This window comes from Cinclus cinclus, chromosome 4 (genome assembly GCF_963662255.1).
Source record: "Cinclus cinclus chromosome 4, bCinCin1.1, whole genome shotgun sequence".
Classification (NCBI taxonomy): domain Eukaryota; kingdom Metazoa; phylum Chordata; class Aves; order Passeriformes; family Cinclidae; genus Cinclus; species Cinclus cinclus.
The window spans coordinates 71,012,343-71,034,018 of NC_085049.1; the positions used below are offsets into that span (position 1 = coordinate 71,012,343).

The 21,676-nt window shown below is 45.8% G+C and overlaps 1 protein-coding gene across 1 annotated transcript in view; it reads right to left on the reverse strand.

Moving 5' to 3' along the window:
* Nucleotides 1-1,041: 1,041 nt before the first annotated feature.
* The window catches only part of HIPK2 (homeodomain interacting protein kinase 2), a 128,433-nt gene continuing 107,798 nt past the window's right edge, over nt 1,042-21,676 (reverse strand). Inside the window, exons 10-15 of the mRNA XM_062492479.1 lie at nt 19,313-19,455; nt 18,789-18,965; nt 16,045-16,326; nt 6,177-6,424; nt 5,021-5,181; nt 1,042-3,257 (exon numbers count right to left, since the gene is read on the reverse strand). Coding sequence (XP_062348463.1) covers nt 2,790-3,257; nt 5,021-5,181; nt 6,177-6,424; nt 16,045-16,326; nt 18,789-18,965; nt 19,313-19,455 — 1,479 coding nt within the window. The 3' untranslated portion in view covers nt 1,042-2,789. The remainder of the gene's footprint in view (nt 3,258-5,020; nt 5,182-6,176; nt 6,425-16,044; nt 16,327-18,788; nt 18,966-19,312; nt 19,456-21,676) is intronic.

Here is a 21,676-nt window from a genome sequence, read left to right on the forward strand (position 1 = left end):
ACAACCATACAATAAAATAACATTATCTTTCTTTTTCGTGACATAAGCAGCATGACACTCTCGCTCCCAAACTGGTGAGAGAGGAGAGGAATGCAAGAGAGAGAGCAGGGCTTTATTTTCCTGCCTCAGATGAAAGGGGACATGTCGTTCCAAAAGAAGAGCGGGGCTAAGGTGCATAGGCTGCTGGGAGATTGCATCCTCATCTACAGTATACTGAGCTGGAATGAAGGACAGGCAGGAGAAGAAAACTGTACAAGAGTAGCCCAGGAACCAGAGCTGGCAACCAGGATGGTTATTTGGTGGTTTGCCAGAAGACAATAGCCTTGTTGAACAGCCTATGCATAGCAGGATCCCTTCGTCTTCCAGGCCAGCCAAGCACTTACTGCAAAACAATACATTTGTGCTTGTCTTTCTGTCAGCTTTTCCAACCTAAGAGAGCCTTCTTCCTCACTGCCACTCAGGGAACCCATCCCTCACCACCCTGCGAACAAACCTGCTATTTTCCAGCACCTTGCAAAACACCTGACTACTTCATGCTCTAGTTACAATAAAACGTAGAGTGGAACTGAGCAGCCCCATAGACATCAGCTTTCATGGAAACGTTCTACCAAACTCCTTTCTCTCCTTCCTCCTCAGGACATCCACAGGCATGATGGTACTGATGCACCAGTGCAAGTGCCATTACCAGAGAAACTCCCCGCTGAACCAAACCAGTGACAGGAAAGGCTCTCTTGAGAAACTGCTGGAAAACAAAACGACCATGTAGCATTCCTTGGTGTGGAGGATCAACCTACTCTTCAGTTCCAGGGTCACTCTGCCACTGCAGTCCGTTTTTTGGGGTGTAGGTGAAAAGAGAGCAGGGGAGGCACGCAGTGTCACAGCTATGTTAGAGTGGGTAAGGCTCTATGTATTACAATACTCTTTTCACCTAAGAAACCTGAGATTGACTCTCTCAGCTGGATTTTTTCATGCTTGCTTTGGGACTCCAGCCCTTTCCTAACCCTTTCTCATCAACAGACACAGTGAGAGATCTTGGCAACAACTACTGTTTCCCCCAATCAAGGACTACATTTTTGTTCCTATTTCAGACACATGACCAGGACAACCTGATGATAAGGGTGGACACTGTCCTCCCACTCCATCGAGAACATTGGCAAACAGCAGAATGAGAATTCAGTTTCCAGGGAGGAAACCTGCTATTTCAACAGGACAGAAACAGACCAGTCCATAAATGAGTCCCCAGACCCTCTGGGTCCTCACAGTCGACCTGGTTGCTTCCATCCCATCCAGTGCTTGACAAAACACCCAGTTATATGCACTTCTGACCCCAATGAGCCTCCCCAGCACCTCGCCAAGTGAGCTACGATTGACAATGTAGGAAAAAACCCAGCACCACCAGCAGGAGAAAATCGGCAGTAACAACCCCCCTCCCCCCAAAAAAACCAACAAAAAAACAGAAGAAGAAGAAGAAGAAGAAAGTAAAAGAGCTGAGAGTAAATTCCAACTAGCCTCACTCAGTTTCTAGGAGTACCAGTGGAAGTAAACCCTTAAACTGCGTCTGTAGTTTGGTAAGGCACTACGAGGGAATGATGTAAAACTAAGACTGTGACAGTTGTAATGGCTGTGCCGAGGAACACACCACAGAGAGAAGGCAGCATCTGCACTCACTCACTCACACACACACACACACCTGGACAATCACATTGTTACATACCTATGTTATATCACTTTTCTTTGTGCAATCACATTGAGGAATAGTCTATTGGTATCGTTGAAGTTCAACACAAAAGAGTAAAAAGGGGTATGACCTGTATAGTGCTACATTCTACCGGGGCTAGGGGCAGGGGGCAGCTAAAATGTCTCCTCCTATACTAAAGTGGCTAGGGATTGAAAAGGAACACTTCAAAAAAAAAAACAAAAAAAAAAAAAAAAAAAAAAAACCAAACAAACAAAAAAAAACCCCAAACAAAAACAACAAAAAACCCCCAAAACAAACAAACAAACAACAAAAAACCCCAAAACAACTAAAAAAAAGCAACTTAAATCCAACATACATTATTAGAGATCTTGTTTAGCAATAGCATTTCTCAGGGATTTATCCAGTATGTTCAAGAAGAGGGAGAAATACCCTTGTTGCTTCTTCTCTCCACCAGTGCTGCATGGCCTGTTTTGCCCAGGTGTGTTTTAAGTGCAGCAGTGTTAGGTACAAATTTAGAGCACTGGGACAATGTTTTGTCCTCCACCCTCAGCCTTACCACTTTATTTTTCCATTAAAAATCCCCCCAAACCGATGTATACTTTGGGGTACAAAAACTGCTGTATAAACCCTTTGAAATGCTGGATAAATCCCTAATCCATATACCTACAGGATTAAAAACCTAGTAGATTTCATTTTAGGTGTTCTGGACAACAAATTTCTAAATGTAGCTCACTATTGGATGAAAATAACCTTTAAAAGTCTGTTGGTGAAGTTCTTCAAAAGATAGGACCCGCTGGAGGGTCCTTCTCCTTCTCTCTTTCTCTCTAGTTTGGTGCAGAATGGTTGTTTTTTTGTGGTTTATTTTTTTTTTCTGTTCTTTTTTTCCATTTTCTTTTTTTTTTTTTAAATAAAAATTGTAGAATTGGTTTTTCCCCCTTCTTTCCTCTTTTTCTTTTCTTCCTAAAGTCTCCTTCGTTCAAGTTTCACACGAGCCTCCCATTGCATTGTTAGTTTGCCATGTTCTTCAACACAAAAGCGGCTGCCTCACTCCCCCCGGGGTGGGCGCGTCTCTCACTCTTTATTCCAGTGTTTAGATGTAAGGGTACTGGTTGACCTTGGTGGGGCTCAGTGGGTATCCAGTGTAGACTGTGGAGGCTGGAGAAGCACTGATATAGGTCTGATGGGCAAACTGAGCCTGGTACTGACTCGGGTGGATGGTGGGCGAGGGCAGGACGCGCGGGCCCATGCTGACGGGGACCTGGTGGACGATGCTGGCGGGGTAGGTGGTGTGCTGCACCGCGTGCCGGGCGGAGCCTTGCGAGGCCACCAGGTGCGCGACGGTGCCCGTGGAGCCCAGGGCGGCGGGGGCGGTGTATGTGTACAGGTGGGGCTGGGTGGGCAGGTGAGCAGCGGCAGCCGCGGCCAGGTGGGGATGAACTGTACCGTGGCTGGGGCTATTGTGCGGGAAAGAGTACGGGGCCTGAGCTATCGTTGGAGTGATGTAGGCTTGCTGTCTCCGGTGACTCCCTGTGCGGTCAGTCGAGATGTGCTGCTGGCCCTGGATAAAGACAGCAACAGTGAGAGGCAGTTACAAGTCAAGAGATGGCTCTTTACCTCCTCAGTAGTGTCTGGGAGCCTCCCTGCAACACCGGGACAACCTCAGAAAGGTCTCCTGAGCTCCTCCTGACACCCTCAGCATCACCAGTCTTCCCTTGGAAAAGTGACAGCAGTGGGTCCCTCACAATCCTAGGAAGACCCTGTAGTTTCATACATTGACCAAAATGATCCCCTGAAGGGGGTCAGCAAGTCCCCCAGTTTGAGATACGACCTGCTGACACAGCTACCAAAAGATACAACCTTGGGCGCCCAGTTCCCAAGAACATCTTCCTCAAGTCCAGTCACTCAGGCAACAAGTGGTTTTTGTTAGTGAACTCTCTGATGACAAATTGTGGTGCACAGATAGCTCATGGGACTGAAAATGCCTAACTATGCTTGGAACAGGCATTTTATTTTTGCTCAGTTTGAGTATTTACAGTTAATGATTTCCTTGGTTAGTAAAAATAAGCACATTATTTTTTAAAGAGAAAACCCTCAGCTTGATTAGATCCTGCAGGTGCCTGGTGCCCTCACTGTCATCAGCTAAAATTACTTGAGCACAGGAACTTCCAGCAGTGGGATGGGACCAATGTACTTTTTTTCCCAGGGATTTTCTAAGCTGTTTTCTTTCATTGCACAAAAATGTGAGGAGTTTTCCCAGTCATTTGTAGTCAGAGTATTAAATTAACAATAAAGCAGGAATGAGAAGACAAGAAGGAAAATGCTCCATGCTATTTCCTTCTATTCTTCCAAACATTTTCATCATTTTTCTAAGAACTCTCTGTGCTGTTATTGTTGAAATATGGTACCCACACTTCCCCCCAACTCTTGCAAAGAGCATCTTGCCCACTTCCTCCATTTTCACGCACTTTTATTTCAAATTTGTTCATATTTTTAAATTTCCTCTGCATATTGAACAGAAATTCTTCTCCACCAATTTATTTTTCTTTTTAAAAAACAGTTCTGCTTATATCCAGCTCTGGATGCACACCAGCACTGTCCTCTGAGCTCTTCAGACTTTCTCCTCTTGAAACACTTGTAAGTGAGCTGTAACTTCCCTACTCTTCTCAATTCACCTCAGGGAAGAGAGAGGCCCCAGCTGCAGGATGTGAAAACGGCATTATTTCCTGCAGCTCCTGGGGAGCTCCCTGTGAGTTCTGATCACAGTCTGGGAAACGTCTCAAGAACTGCATGCTGCCAAGAAATGGGATTTGTCCAAATCTCAGCCCAACTTTATCACAAGATGGATTAAACTTATTACATGAGGTCACCTATATACACAGAGGCTCCGATTTGCCTTGTTCCACCTGATGGGGACTTCTCTCCCAGTCCCACATCCAGGCTCATGCACTCTCTTCACTTGGAAGATATTCTCCCCGTGGTTACTTACAGCTAAGGAGAATTCAGTCCTACCTACATGCTCCTGCTCCACTCCTTTGAGGCTAAGGCACTGCATTTCACCTCTCACATTACTCCCACTCACACTATTAGACCATCAGACTTCAGAATACACAGGAAGAGTACCCCCAGCCCACTCAGGGGTGTGATCTGCATTAGCTCTGCTGCCTGAGTGGAAGATCAAGGTCTGCAGTCAAATAGAAACAAGTTGATCAAACTCAACACGGGGTCCAACTACCACTGGACTGGAACAGGACAGCCCATGATGGAGGAATGGTAGGCAATAGCTGGATGATGCACCACCAAAATCAGTCTTGGTTGACTTACCTGACTTAGATTAAGAGGCTGCTGCTGCTGGAAATGTGCTCCTGGTCGCTGCTGCCTATAGGCAACGGCTCCAGACGAGCTCCCTGAAGAGTGACCGCTGGTGGAGGTCACGGTGCTGGAGGACTTGGACTTGTAGGAGGATGAGTGGTGACTGGTGGTGACTGTGCCAGGAAAGGAAACACATTTGTAGCTTACATGACATTGTTTAATTGCTCACCCTACCTTTTCCTCACCGAGTCTCCTCCAGAGTGGCTTTTGGGAGGAGACATACAACAGAAGCAGGTTAAGAAAACTGTTTCTTTCAATTAACAGAATAACTCAGCATGGCTTGATACATACGACCAGCCTGTTATCCTAGAGACAGACAAACAGATCCGATTAACTGGACCCAAAGCAGGTCTGGAGCAGGCTTTATAGATCCTTCAGAACCATGAGACAATGTTCTGCCAGCAGAACTGTACAACGCAGGTACAAATCCCAGGGAGAGGAAGGAATGTATGGTGCGCACAGCCTGAAACAGCCCTGGCTTGCCTAACATCAGGTGAGTGGGAAGGGAGGGAGGAGCTGGTGGGGAGCTCACCCTTTGAGCCTTTGTGTTCACCAGCAGTGTGTCCACAGCAGCGACTGCCAGGTAGCTCAAAGCCAACTGCTTCGGGCCAGACTTCCACCATAAAGCCCTTTTCAACACATCACACTGTCTAGCATCGCAGAGGTTCTGGATGAGCAAACCTCATCAGTCCATAATGAGGATCCTGGGGGAACAGTCTTCCCAGAAACATCAACAAGTTTGGATGAAAACTCACGTTTTCAATCTCTTACCCATTTTAAAGAAAGCCTACGGAAGGGCAAGGCAGAAAAGGTTCACACTTTTATTTGGGTGCCTTTCATGTCAAATGTTGACCCAAAGGCTGCATCAGTTCTTGGGTTTGTACAGAACTAACTGGGACTGACACTTGCCCCACAACTCCTGAGTAAACCAGGGCACATAAATAATGCAATATGACTACCAAGAACAGATGTGTCTCTTGAGAAGTGCAGGAGCACAGTTTCTTTGGAAAACAAACCAAACAAACAAAATGAAACTGAACAATGAGATTCTTCCAAGATAAATCATTTATTTCTTACTAATTTTCTTGATGGAAGAGGTGCAATTTACCTGGTGCCAGGCTATCGCACTCTACCAACACCTCACTGGCCTGGGTTTTCAGTGGTGGCACGATGATCGTTCGGGGGTTCCCACTGCAGTGAGTCTCTGGAACCCCTTTGGTGTCGTAGCTGTTCCCATTATTCTGCCCTGTGCGATGTTGCACGGCATAAGGGCTGTTGTTGCTGGAGGAATCAGAATAGGGGGAGTCATGCACGGTGACACAGCTGATGACATTCTTCCTTTGCTTGGACAAGGTGCTGCAACAAAAGTGGAAAAATGGAAAGAGTCAACAGGCAATGATTGACTTGACACCATTAGAAGGCTCTTCCTGCGGCAGACGAGTTCTGTAAGGGCAAAGCACAGCCTTCAGTCCTCTGCTGGAGAGAGGCTGCTTAAGTCAAATCCTGGGCTTCAAAACTCCCTTGCTACTATTCCAGGAAAGCCTTCATGGAGGTCAAGGAGTGAGTAAGATATTGTGGATAGATCTTATATTCACACTGCTTAGAATAGCACTGAACCAGACTGCCAGATTTATTTTCAGACTGCTTTTTTATGTATGTGTGCAGTAGAGGCCCAGCAGTTATACTATGCTTTGTTGCAAGTCTCACCACCCACACAAAAACGTGGTGGTTTCTCCCGGCCTTTCAGCAATGATTTAATAATAGATGCTATGACTTTTCATGCTTAAATTCTATGAATCTACAAAACATACACCATTCTATTTACTAATATGGTACAATGGACATATATCCCCAATAAGCATTTGAAAATGAGGAACAAATGAGAAAGAAATGAACGAAGTATGCAATGCTTTTGATTTTCTTCCCTTTCTCTGAACAGGCTCTGGGTCTCCTGACTCTAGCGTAGATTATCAAGATCCTGCAGCAACTAATCCATCTATGACATCAAGAAAGTGATTAAAAAGGCACACGAACACTTCCAAGATTAGTGCTGGAAGTTCATTAGACTAGACTGCATGAGTACGATTGGGATTTGCTCTGCTATTGTGTCTAATTATTCTTCATGGTTTCTCCTTCCTGTTATGAGCTTGTTTAGGGAGAAAAAGAGAGAGTGAGAAAGAGGAGGGAGGAAGGGGGATGGTGAAGATTTGCTTAAATGGCTTACATCCTTGACAGTGCACAGACCTTGACTACAGAAAATAGCTGTTATGTTCCAGTGATTGCATTATGTTGTTATGGCAACTGAAGTTTTTTAAATGATGAAAAGAAATGGATAGCACATAAAAAGCTAAGTAATTAGGCTTAATGGTAGAAACAGCCCCAACAGGAACAGAAATGCCATGGAGAAAAAGGAATCTTAATTTCACAAGTGTGCACTTTAAATAGAGAGAGATCTCTCCCATGGAGCGTCCTGTCCAGTCTCTCAGTCTGGCTAGTCCAGTCCAGGGAACAACTGATTAATCTGGTCCCAGCTGGTGATGGAGCTGTTTGCTCCCTGGTATCATCATTGCTTCTTGCCTAAAGTAAGGTGGAGCACTGAGAACAGTTTATTTCCAAGGACATTGTTTGCCTTAACTGGTGGGTTCCCTTCACCTTGCCCATCCCTAAGTCTCTCTGTCAGCATTCGCAAATTGCAACTCACCACCCATATCCCAAGACTCAGGGTTGAAAACCTATTTTCTTTTCCTTTCAAAGAACACCTTGGGTTGCTTCATTCACAAACAAGTTCCCATCACACAGAATTTCCCTGGTCTATCATCACAGGATCCTGGTGTGCCCCGAGGAGGACAAAAGACCACATTGTTCTACTCACAGTGAAAAACACGTTTAGAGAGAACCCTGCCATCCTAAAAGATTGTACTTTTAAACAGGGCAGATGATAGAGAAGGAGAGGGAGCTATTGCACAATGGTTGGAAAGCAATCCTTCCAGGGGCAGGGGTGGACTGACAAAGAAAATGTACAACTGCAAACACTCATATTCTGGCTTTTCACAAGGAGCTAGGGAGCACTGGATTAGAAATGGAAAGAGCAGCAGTGCCTCTTAGATGGACAATGATTGTATGTGAAGAAAGATGTAGCCGTTTGGATATGCTGCTATGAAAGAAGAATATGAAGCCAATAAAAATGACTAATACTGCATCAATATTCCCTCTCCATCAGTAGAAAGGCCTGTAATCACACATTTATGAGTATCCACGCTGCTTGCCCTTTGCAGCTACCCTTGGCTGCCAGTTGGGAAGAGAGATATATTCTTTATCTCTGACAGTTATTACATTTTATAAAGAAAAATCAAGTCACTAAAGAGTTTTCTGACAACTGATAAGGTCTAACTGTTCTTTTACAGTCCCTTCCTGATCTAAGTGGCTGAGCTGCTGAACTGGAAATACTTGCTCTCAGCTGACAATTGACATGAGAAGGTTGAGCTGTAGAACTGGAAGGGTAATTTTCTGTGTAATCTGTGCTATTTATTGTTTTAGTATGGGGATATTTTTCACCAGTTTGATTGAGGGCTTGTCAAAGCAGGGACCATGGGAAGTTTTCCTTTTTAAAGTGTTAAGACTCCTTGGTTACAATAAAAAATTCAATATAACTGTGATTAAATAAATAAGTGACCCCAAACCCAAACCTTCCCAGACAAAGGGACTGTATCAGGGTATTAACTCATTTCATGGATGGGAATCTGAGAAGGACCAGAGCTATGGTCCTGCCAGGCCATATGCAAGTGCTCAGCACTGCTAATATATGTCATTTCCCAAAGTCCAACTGTACTATTCCTGTAACAGAGCTAAAGCCAATGGGTAAATATTTGTAGGATTAGGGCCCGACTGATCAGCCTCTCAATTCAACAGGCTGCATCATTTCATGCACAGGAGGAGTGCCACTAAAAGCAGCTGGATTTCTGTCTCTCGGAAAAGTAACAACTGTGGTCAATGTTACAGCAGGCAGAGAAGTCAGTCTGACTAATGACACATGCCCAGAGCTCAGCACCTGCTGTACCAGAGCCTGCCCCAGAGATTAAGGGTGGGAATTTCAAAAACATCAAAGGCCCAACTCATGCTGAAAATCAGTTGATTCACAGGCTTAAAGACACACTTTAACTCAAAATGGAGGCTTTTGAAAATTCAGCCCATCAGTTAGCATTCCCCCTACTCAAAGTCTTCTTGGTAGCCAGCAGCTTTCCTCCTTCCAGCTCCCTCTCAGCTGCTCTGCCCACGGCACGGTAACCCGGGAGTTATCTGTGTGAGGCCCAGGCTGATGGATCACCTTCCCTGCTCACAAACTATCAGTACTGAGAGCTTTTACCTGTTGACACAGCACTTGCCTACTCAGCAAGCCTACTGTATTCCTATAACTCAGTCACAGCTTTTGGGGATGTTAGTGCTTACACAGAAAAATACTATTAAAAGTCTTGCTCCCTTCCTATTAAGCTCTCTCCAAGCCTGGTAATTGCTTTCCCTCTTGCATGCACAGAAGCAGCAGCAAACATGATTTAGTAGTTTGGGGAGTTGGTCTGTGCTCCTGGGCAGCTCGCGTGCCTGCCTCCATTATGTGGGGAGGTGTATTTTAATTCTCCAGAGGGGGGAGGGGGGAAGACTGGTGAAGTGGCAGCAAATCCAGCTACACAGAATGAAAAGCACCGAGCCAGGTAGGCTTTTTAACCCTTACTGCCAGGGTTTGTGTCCCCCCCTTTTGGAACAGCAGATAAAATAAGCATTGCTTTGTGCGTTTATTATTAGTTTGTGAGTAGTATCCCATTCCCACCTGGTCCTAAAGAGCTTATCCTCAAACTTGGACCCAAAACAGTTCATGTCTGTTCAATGTGCAGACACAGAGCACGACCATGCCTTTTAAGTAGAAGCAGCTCTTGGAGATGGCTCTCTAACATATACCACCCTCGTGAGTGACCAGCAGAGATGGATGTGGGTCCCTATTCCCTCCAGCAAGGAGAATAGAGAGGAAAGGGAAGGAAGACAGTCTGTGCACAGGCACCCTGCAAAAAACTAAGGTAGTCATCTGAGATACTGTTAATGGAAAGGTGCTGAAGGCTGATGTTGAGAACAAAAAGTGAGTGGAAATTAAGGAAAGGAAGATGCTGAACTAGGTGTTAAAACAATGTTGAATCCACCTCAGTGGCCAAAGACAAGGACAGAGACAACAACTCCTGTAACAATGCAACTTGAGAGGATTTTTACTTGCTGAAGGCCCATCCCAAAACCTTGGTATACAGCAGGATTGCAGGAACACGATCTTGAGTTACAGAAGAATTACAGAAAACCCAAATGGTGTCTAGTGGGAGCAATTCTTCAGTGTGTGTTCACTCCAAGAGCTACAAACCTTTCAGTGCTGCTGACATAGTAGCAACACAGTCTTTTAGCTCTCAAGGTCACCAATCTGGCCTTCAGGTTTGGGAATGAAGGTAGCCATAGCACAACTGTACCTCTGAACTGGTGTGCATATACACACATGTTATCTTTACCTCACATTACAAAAACTCTGTTCTAGGTCTCTGAAAACTTAGTAACATGCAATCCTTTTACTTTGTTGCTTCAGAATAATCCACCTATTCTAGGAAACTGTGGAGTCAGCCAACAAAAACTCACACCACAACTGCAGTCAAGTCTCCTCATGTTGAAATCTTATGCCATGCATAGCTCAGTGCTGGGAATGTGCCCCCTCTCTTCAGCTCAACCTCCATCCTGACCTGTTAATTTGCTCTCACTTTCTTTTGTGAATTTGTGATGGTAAGAAATATTTATCAAGTACTACACTGAGGCCATTTTATTAGGCTATACTGCATGTGTCATTGCTATTTAAGTCATATAAACTGAATTGCTTAGCAGGTTGTAAAGGTCCTGCTGTTGAAGGTCTGCTGACAGAGCTACTGTCTCTATTAGCTGCATGTTGGTGTCTTCTGGAGATGGAAGGCAGCAATCTTTTAACCAAATGACTGTGGTTAGTCAATGTATTGCTATGCAGAGTCAGTGCATTACTATGCAGAGCAGAACATAGCCACAATAGGTTCGATGACAAAAGAGAATTGCAAATGGTGTTTTGCCCCTCACACATGCACATCAGCAAGTTAACAAAAACACCTGGTTTGTACCTGCCAGCAATTTCTGTGTGTAAGTCTTCTGAAGTGGGCTCCACCACCACTGCACTATGACGTGAGCAAGGTGAATAAAAACTTGCACCGGCTTATGCTGTTACAAAGGTGAGACTCACACCACAGAGCTTCCCATCTTAAGAGGGAGGGGAAAACCCCACAAGCCCACAAGGATTTTGTGCCAGTGAAGATGGCCAGTGAAGCAGTTCCTCAGTACACCAACACAACAACAGCGGTCAGTGTGCCTTGTCCAGAAGTACAGTGACTACTGTCAGGATCCCATGGAAAACCAAGCTGGAGAGATGTTACCTATGACACCAGCGGAGGCAGTGGGGGACCGAGGGGCTCTCCTGCCTCTTTGGAAGCATCTCCAAAACCTCCCAGCTGAAGGCTGTCATTGTATTGCTTCAAGGAGAGTCATGTTTTCCTTGGCTGCTGCACTCATTGCTTGGAGGGGAAGCCATCTGGGCATGTCACAACAGCCACGTCCACTGCCTTCTTTCCACACCTTCCACCTGCCATGCTCTGCAATGCATGGATGCACAAATATCCCTCACTGGACCACCACTGCATCCCAGTGTATCCCTCCCCAGGACCTTGTGTGCTCTCCCTCCCTGCCACAGTTTCAAGGTGCCTTTGTGCCTCACTGTTCATCTCTCAGCTCTTGCTGTCTCTCCACTTATAAATTTCAGAAATATTTAATCAAAGGAGGATTTACATTTAAACCAGTGCAGCAGGTGAAGCTGCATGCTGGGGAGTAGTTAACTCCTACTATGTGCTACTCACTGAGCGTGTGCTCCAACCACTGTGACTGCACTTGCACTATCAGTCAGCTGCTCTGTCCACTAGACTTTCTTGCAAGAGCAAGTAGAGAAACTGAAAAGGGGCAAATTCTTAAAAATAAATATCAATCTACTTTCTGTCTCATCACAGTGCTTTACAAGTAATTGTTAGACCTAATATCTTTCATTCAGAATAAATAACAGTTGGAGTTATTATCTTACAGCACAGCATTGAAAGTCTCTTTGCCCTATGAAATCTGTCTGTAAAGCATTCTGAGCTCATTAAACAAACAGGGTGACAGAACTGTTTCCTGTTCTTATAATGCTCTTTATAAGCCATTTTCCCCCTGCTGTTCTATAGGAAAAAATATCACATGCAAAACTTTGTGAACAGCAGAAACTAGGTAAAAACAGTTCCATTTGGTAGAAACATTCCCTTTTAATTTTGACCATTTCAATTTAATTTTTCAATTATTTGCTTATATTTTGAAGGAACAAAACCCTCCATTAAAGCAGAAATGAGAAGTCTTCTACTTAGTTAGTTAATTTTCTGGTACTTTCTTCCCTTAAACAAAGGTCAAAACTTTTTGCAGTTTTGAAACTATACCAGATTTCACTGTGTTGAGGGTATTACTAGTAAAAACTCCATATAGCCAGCAAAAACACCTTGTTTTTGACAAACTGACTTTTCTAATCAGGAATTTGCCCCCTGAAAATCTCTGGCCATCTCTCTGAGGATGAGCCCTGCTGAACTGAGGTTCCTCCTGGGTGACTGTGCCTTAGGCACAGGGATGGGGCCCAGTAGATGGCCCCCTTTGACAAGGCTCCACCAAGCAGGTCCTCTAGAACTCCTCTCACACCACCTCCCCAGCACCCCTATCCATGAGGAGCCCAACATTTCCAGATGATTATTGATTTTATAAAGATTACACCAAGCTACACTCACCAACAGTGCAAAACGAGCATGTGTTCCCCTGCCTTCCTGATCAGCTGGTATTCATAAGCACATAACACTTCCTATCCTTCAGTAGGAAAAGGAAAATCCTACCCACATCACAATTTTTCAGGTTTTTCTTTCACCAAAAAAAATGTGCATTTCCTGTATGAGAAAGGCTTTCTCTACTGCTTTGGTATTACAGAAAGGCTTTTCTGACTGAGTAAATCCAAGCTGTAGGGCTCCTTTACTGCATCAGCAGTATCATATTTTAGCGACATTACCACTACTTAAACTGAGACTGACAAACTCTTACATTGTCAAAGGGTCTACTATTTCTCACAACCAATCTCTTCACTAAGGAATCAATAAAATAAACCTTTTAAATCTCATGGGTCAAAGGGCAATTTCTAGCCCTGTAAGAAATAAAAGAAGGAAGTGCTGTAGCAAATTCAGGAGCCGATTCAATGACAGTGAAGGTAATGCAATGTTACCACTGCTATCAATAAGATGTGATCAGGCGATTACCTTTGATCTGTCAAATGCCATTTGATATCTATATTCTAACCTAGAAAAAACTAGTGTTTCTAGGATGTGAAAAGTAGCACGTTTCAAGTGATTCCTCACTTTTCACTCCCACAGCTATTGCCCAATATGGTAATATTTGCATATGTGAGCCAGACAATGCATTCTTTGCATGGTTTCATTTTCGACTCAGATCCTGAACCTTTAGGCCCTGATTACATTAAGCACATACTTCACTGTCACTCCCATTTTTCTTGGAGCCAAAAAAATAGCCAAATAAGAAAACTTAGAGGCATCTTCCTGAATGAGACAAACTTTCAATGAGAAAGACTTCAACTTCAGCAGAACAAAATTCATTGGCATTAAATGCTGACACAGCTTCCTCGACTGGAAGCTACACACACTCCAGCTGAGAACCTGGTCTTACATCTGCCCATGTCAAATGGTACTGAGCAAATTAATTTTGCTCTCCTGAAGACTTGAACCAAAAAATTCTCATTCTGGCCATGCTGTTTTCCACTTGTGTCTCTACCTCTAATTCTCCATTTGCTCTGGTTACACCTGCACGGGCAACTTAAGTCACTCGTGTCCATGCAAAATGTCTCTAAATGGCGCAGAAATTACATCTAGCTTTTAAGCTCTGGCCTTTCTGGAATGCTGGCACCCTGGCACTCTATAGATATGCCATATGGTTACAAAAAGTAGCCAGGGATCTGATCCTAGGCAGGAACGTGTCCGGAACACGCTTTAGTCATATCAAAGCCAGTTTGTTTATGTATGTCTGGCTCCCAGAAAAACTTTCCAAGCCCTTCAGCAGACCCAAATCTTTTAATATCTCAAACTCCCAAATCGATTTCCAGACATGTTCCTGATCTTTGTTCTAACTGTTTTTCTGGAGAGGTGGTGAGTAAAGGAACTGGTCAGATGGTAGCAAAGTTGAAGCAGAGCAGACACCCATTGGCTGAAGTGGCTGCAGTATCCCAGCTCTTTCCTGCACCCCTCTCTGGACCCAAGAATGACACCCAGATGGTAAATTTAAGCATTTGCACATAACGTCCCAAAGCCTGGACTCAGCATTATGGGTAAACATGTTTTAAAAGAGCTCCCATGACCCTTGAGTTTTCAGAATGCCTTTTGTCTTGCCATTTTTATCTCATAAGAGCCCTGGAAATAGGGGATCCTTATTTATAGTGCTCCTGACTTTCACACTGGTCTTCATTTAACTCTTTCTGGAAATAATGGTTTCTTCCCCCATCCAAGCAAGGAACGTTGTGGTAATTTTTAAAGTGAAGTATGTTACACTGTCCTGTGAACCACTGCATTCATGGCAAGGCTCACTTTGAGAGGCACTGAGCTCTTGCTGCCCAGTGGAGTTCATGAGAGAGGAATGGGAAGCAGTGGTGGCTGTTGGGAAGCATGCTGAAATTCCAGCCCAGACGCCTGAATCATATGGCTTTTGTTTACAGATTTTTAGCTCCTGGAGGACAAATGTGTCTCATCTGTTCTTCACACACTTTCAGGCTTCACTTATCACCACACTGCAAAGATGCAGAGATACAGAGAGGTATCTCTGGTGATTAAAGTAAAATCTGCCATGGAGTGTGCTCTAAGTAAGTACAAAAAATAAACCTCTCTCAACAACACTGGAAGGATAAGGTTGAAAGTTTCCTGTCTCAGTTACCAATACAGAGATGGTATAATCATTCAGCTGTTTGCAAAGCTACTTCTCTACATCTTATAAAGCAGAGTGATTTCTTGTGACTGGCATCAGATGGGAAACCCAGAGTTCTTGCATGTGATTAAAGGTGCTGAAAGGACAGTCCTAGAAAATTAAGTCCTTTCTTATCCACAAGGGATAATCAGCAATGGCAGCAGTCCTGGGCCATGCTGTTCACTTGGATGAGTTAATTTTCTGAGGAGCAAACTCAGCCACCACTTTCTAGCCGCATCTACGCCCCACTGCAGAGGCAGACAAAAAGCAGTTTCTGCCACTTTTACTAGTGGACATTTTGGCAACACAATCAAGACTGAGCAACTCTCTAGCAACACATTTACCATTATTGAGTATTTATGACAGAACCACTGTTTTTAAGAACTTTTTAAAGAAAATACGGAAGAAATAGATGGAAGATGTTGTTTAATGCTCTTTACAGATGCCTGGATCACTTAGAAAGAGAAAAGGCAAATTTAAGGTCCCTTCCCTCCAAGCCCTTCTTTCTGTCTTTGTTTTAAACAGATGCCTTACTTACAGAGGCTCATCACCACAAGCTATCTAAAGTCTTCTTTCCACAAAAAGGAGATAGAGAAAACTGGTCTTTCCTCTTACAGATGAGAGATTATGTTATGAAGAGACTACTGCACTTCTCCAAGGTCACACAGCAAATGTACAGCACAGAAGGGAGCATCACCTGAATCTGAAGAATCCTCAGCCAGTAATTTTCCTCACAAATCAAAGACAGCCTGGCTGATGAGATGCAAACGTAGCTCCTGGAACCCTACAGCAACTCCAACACTTCTACGCCCCTCTCTCCTTCTCCTGCCCACAGAGAAGAGCAGAGAACCACTGCTCACCTGGTGGGCGCATGCTTCTGCTCTTCCTCTTCATCCGTGTCGCTGCTGATGGTGATGACGCTGACGGCGGGGCTGGGGGTGTCGGGGATGACGATGGTCTGCCGCTGCCGCTCCCGCGTGCTGCTGGCGGCCACGTCGGCCCAGCCGCAGGTGACCGAGGTGCTGCAGGCAGGGCTGTTGTGCACCATGGCGCAGCGGGGAGGCGTGTTCTCCTTCACTCGTTTGGACCTCTGTGGCGAGCCGACAGACTGAGAGGATGAAACTTCATAGGTGGATGAATTGCTGGGAACGGGAAAAAGGCGTTAGCTGGTTACAACTCTGCATCCACAGTTTGGGAGTCGTCGTCTCTGATTCAGTAGCGCTGATTCACGGAGTCTAGGAAAACTGCAAGATTGGCACAGCCACTTCTTCAAAGAAGACAGTGCATTGCGTGAATTACTCATGCAATTGGCTGAAAAGTAGTTTCTTTTAATAAAAAATACAAATTTGTTTTCCCTGGAAATTTCCAGATGAGAACTGCAGCCTCTCAGGAGTTCGCGCTGGGATGGTAAAAGCCAGCCACAAAGCCCAGACACACAGAACAAAGGCAGGCACAGTATGGCTGACACAGGAGAAAGAACCACCCAAATGATAACCCCTTCCTCCTGTATCCTGCATGGATGCATCATGACCAGATACTTTTTGGCCAGAAAAAAACAGAGGTAAAATTAGAATTTGTTGCGGAAAACAACAATCACCTATCAGGAAATCTGCTTTTTAAAACAGAAATTAATTGCTTTTTAAGAATCTTTTTCAATGAACATTTCCTGCTCAATACTTTATTCTCTAGGATAGTGGTGTCTCATGGATGAGAGCAGGCAGATGGGAGGATATATACTCAATTTCATTCCTGATGCGATGCAGCATACAGTATATATAAATCAGAAAGAAATAAACAACACAGTTATTACACAGTAGAGAAACATTCCCAGTCTTCCTATTTCAGCTTCCCTGCCTGACCAGTCAGAAAAGGCCCACTTGGATCAGGGATCCAAACACAAAACTATCAGCCAAACACTGCAGTGTGGGTCTACAGATGGGGTTATTTACCAAAGCACACTGACTAAAGCCCATTTCACTCACTTCCCACACTTCCTTTCTTGGTCGTGTTTCTTTTTGCTATTGCAGAACATCTGGAGATTCAAAAAGGAAGAAAACCCCGAAGTTCTGGTTTTGTTCTTCTGTGGGGCCTGGGCTGCATGTTCAGCCTGGCCCAAAAGCTAACAAAAGGAATAGGTGGCATCCATCAAAAGGAAGTCACCCTGGCAGTATATCACACTACACCAACTTACACAGGCTCTTTTGCATAACAAATGGCTGCACAGTAGCATTCAAAGTGCTTTTTGAATACCAATGAGCAGCATGGAGTACCCTCCTCTCCAAAGGAGCACAGTTCCTCATTTGGCACAAAAAGAGTCACAGTCCATGAAGCTGTAGAAACCCTTTGCTCTGAGAGTGCCCCATTCCTCCTGGACACAGCCACCCCACCCTAGAAGTGACAGGAGAGGGGAGGCCCTGCACAGGCACACTGGCTGCAACAGGCACTCTCTTTTGCTAGCTAGCTGGGGACAGAGCTGCCTCTCTATGTTATGAATAGACTAAGACAGCTGGAGCCCACCCAAAGTAAATCCAACATTAGAGAGCAGATAAATGGGAAGGATTTAAACAGTGACCTCTTAACTTGAGTCAAACTGGTTGTGAACTCAGAGCCCCTCTGGCATCAGTCCAGTCACCCAGGAACACCATAAGCTCAAGCTTTTGCCACTGCACAAGTGGTGACCCATTTTGGTTCTCTCCCCTGCACTTTTTTGTGTTTTTTTCTTTTAAAAAAGAAGTGTGATAGTTGCACAGCCCAGAGGACCTTCTCCAGAGCAGATGCACATACACCTTGACCAGCTTTGTCCTCTAAACAAGATTACAGTGCTGTGACAGGCACTGCAACCATCCTACCATCCGAACTGTGCAAGAAACCCCAGACTCCTCCTTCCAGAGCCAAATGGTCCTGCCGAGAGACAACAGATTCTAAGGGCTGCCCTGTATGAGATATCCTTATAAAACGCTCCCTGTTTTTATATGGCCATAATCATAATTAGGCCAGTGTATAATAATGGGTATCTGTTGCTGGTGTGGACTGTTAAAGACAGGGGCTAACGACCTATGTTAAGAACTAGAGAGCTCAGGTGGCCTAAAGCCACCCCAGTCCTCCACTCCCCGTGGCAATAAAGCTCGGAAGACTGTCATCACCCCATTGCTTTTGAAAGGGCAGACCTTGCATGCACACATCAGGCAAGTGCTCCTGAAGATTCACCCCCTCAAGGCGCAGATGCTGCACCTCAGGAGTGCTTCTTCCAGATGATGTGGGAAGAAAAGGCGTGGCAACTGGGCACTGGGCCACACTGACCTGAGAGCACGGTTACATTTTTCAATCATCTTGACTACAAGGAATAGCAGCAGCATAACAAAACAAGCTGTATGAACAGAGCCTGAGCCTCCCATTCTGCGTCTTCTCCAGACACCACCTCCCACACAAAATGATGCTCACTGGGTATGAAACACCCTTGACTACCTCCTGGGTACCAAAGAGCCCCATCACAAAATGTGTGACCTAATCCCTCACGGGCCGTGGAACTGAACCTGTTTTGCCCCACAGGGGCCAGCGAGCACCCCTCTTGCCAGCACGCCAGGCTGGGACCCCCAGCACTCACCGTGGAGCCGACTGGTGCTGCTTGCTCTTCCTGGCGGAGGCGGCGGCGGGCGGCTGGCGCATGACGTGTGCGACGCCCACGTTGACGGGCTGGGCGGCGGGCAGGGCCACGTGGCTGGCCAGCAGCGTGGGCTGCTGCATGATGGGGTTGTAGTGGCTGCCGTGGGCGTGCGTGTTCCTGCACAGCGGGGACACAGGAACGCGTTGGAAATGCAACCGGCGCCTGCTCAGCAGGCTCCTCCACAGCCTCCCACCACCCTTCACCGAGGTGCCCTCATCTCCAGGGCCTGTTGGCTTCCCAGCCTTCCCAGGATGGAGCGTTTTCTCCAGGGAACAGACTGAAGGAGTGGTGTGGGCACAGCATTCCACTCCAAGGGCGTGGAGCGGAGAAGTCTCCCACACTTCTCAGACGGTGGGGTCACAGGCTGCAGCCCTTCTTCCCCTCAGCCCTGCAAGATCTCAGCCCTCATGCCTCCTCCAGCACCTGTGGATACTTCAGGGCACCTCCAAGCACCTCCAGTTTACCTCCAGTCTGCCAGCGGTTGGGTGCCTGCCATGGACTCAGGGATGACGGTCGCGTGCTGGACAGAAGTGTGGGTGGCCACCCCGGTCAGCTGCTGCCAGGCAGGAGGGAGCAGGATCTGCTGAGTGCCACTGGGCCATGCTTGCTGTCGGACAGAGGGAAAGCAATTCCTTAGCAAAAGGCATCAAGCACTGAACACGAGCGATGGTCCACGCTCAGCTGGGGCCCCTAAAAATGCTCATGGTCATACTACACAGCTCTTACCACCTTTCAGTTACAGATGACAAACACCGCTAGGAAACCACAGTGTAAGCAGGAATAGTTATCAATACAGAGAATGCAAAAGAGGGGCCAAAAAAATCCTTGCCATACAAAGCATTAGCTGTGTTTCAGGTTACTCTGGGAATGGAAAGGATCAAAACTTGTTGGCATTTCAACCCAAACATACAATTTTTTAGCATCTTCTAATTTTGTCTCTCCAGATTAGCTGGGCACTATGAGTCCATTGTTAAATTCTCCTTTCTACATCCAGCTGACTTTCTCAAGTAATGCACAGCTACACATTACATACCTGTCCTCTCCACGTGTTCTCCAACTTCCCCCCCCCCCCCCCCCTTATAGAGGGAAAATCTCTGCCCTATGAGTTGAGCCATCATTCTGCTATGCAATCACCCCTCCAGCTGTGTTGCTACAGGCACGACTCAGGTTGTCCAGCTCCAGTGACTCCACACAAGTCAGATGATTGTTTTTTGGACTTGGGAAACTTTCTTAGCTATGTGCTGCCCCGATGTGGCTCTGGCAGTTTTTCGCTGCCAGACTGAGGAACTCAGGGGTGCCAGCTACAGCCTGCCTTAGTCCCAACCTGCACTACTGTACTGGACCTGTGTTGTGTAATCTCACTGCTCTAGGAGGCTAAATTTGAGGGGAGGCTTCTTCCAGACATGCATCTATCCCCTTCCCCACTCTCACAAGGATTGTGTTAACTGCTCCCATGATTCCCTCCTATCCCCCAGTGACACAAACCACAAAACAATCCACCCTACAAAAAAACTCTTCCCAGTTCTACTCCTAAGTATGATCACCTTGTAACTTTTTGTGTTGCTGAATTACATGAAAATGCTGCCATAGTGAGGCCTCTCAGCAACGTCTGCAAAGGATGGAGAGTCACACACATCTAGGGAGCCACAACGATGGACTGGTGATGCTTAGAGCAGGTAAAAGACTGAGGCAAAGGCACAAAAAGATCAGGGAGGAAAAAAGCCTTCTTATTACTCTCTTTTTTTTACCTCGGCTTTGCTTTCAATGAGGAGACTGAACTACTGTTGCAGTCAATCCCAGGGGACTACCTGGATTTACTTGCAGACAAAACTGCTTCCTCCCTTTTCAGGAAGGGAATGGAACAAATCTAAGCTCCTTGTCCGACGGCAGTGCATAAATTTAGATGCAGTGTCAGGGCCTAGGCACAAATTCCTCACTTATTAGGTAAGGACCACTGAATCATTTAATCTGCAGATAAGACTTGTCTAGGCTGATCCACCAGCACAGTGTGCTATGCTTACACATGGAAGGTTTGTGCTGGCAGCTGCAGCCTGTTCCCAGTTAGTGCATTACTATGAAATTTTGCTGGGGTGGTGGAGCAATGCTCTGGCCTTTGTCCTCAGAAGCGGCTTGGTCCCCTGGAGTAACTAAGCTCATACTCTGGATATAGAGCAGGAACAACTAATGGAATAAAATTTTGAAAGCCAGTGGCAGGACGTCTCTAGGGAGTGTTGTGGGAAGGAGGGAAAAGGAGAGTAAATGAAGTATTCAGGGTGTTATTCAAGGGCAGGGGACAGTTCTGGGTCACACCGTGGAAGCCTGCTGGAAAACTGTACAGCTCTGCCTCTTTTGAGAGCTGAAGCCACAGTGAGGTATTAGTAAAGACAGGATCAGTCTCCCTTCACTGGTCTCTGTGCATACAATATGTATGTACACAATATCATACTTGCTTGAGAGGATGAAAAGAGGCCCAGAGAAGTTATAAACAAGTTACTTTAGCCACTGACCCTGCATCCTGAAGGCTGTTTGCTCTGCCTTGCACTGCCTAGCTCCCTGCCACAGGCTGTAGACACACATCTGCCAGACACGATGCTCAAGCTCTGTCAGTGCCTCCTGCCCTGGATCCCTGCTTCCCTCATCTGGGACAACTGGTCTTGTATAAAACGCGCAGGAGAACTGGATGGCAGCTGCACCCATCTACAGCCATCCTGAGGAGTGCAAACTCAGAAACCTGTGCCATGTGCTGGGCAGGGGAGAAAGCCTGATGGCACTATGCAGTTCTGGGAACACAAGGAGCAGCACCATGCCTGATCAGTGGGACAAATAAG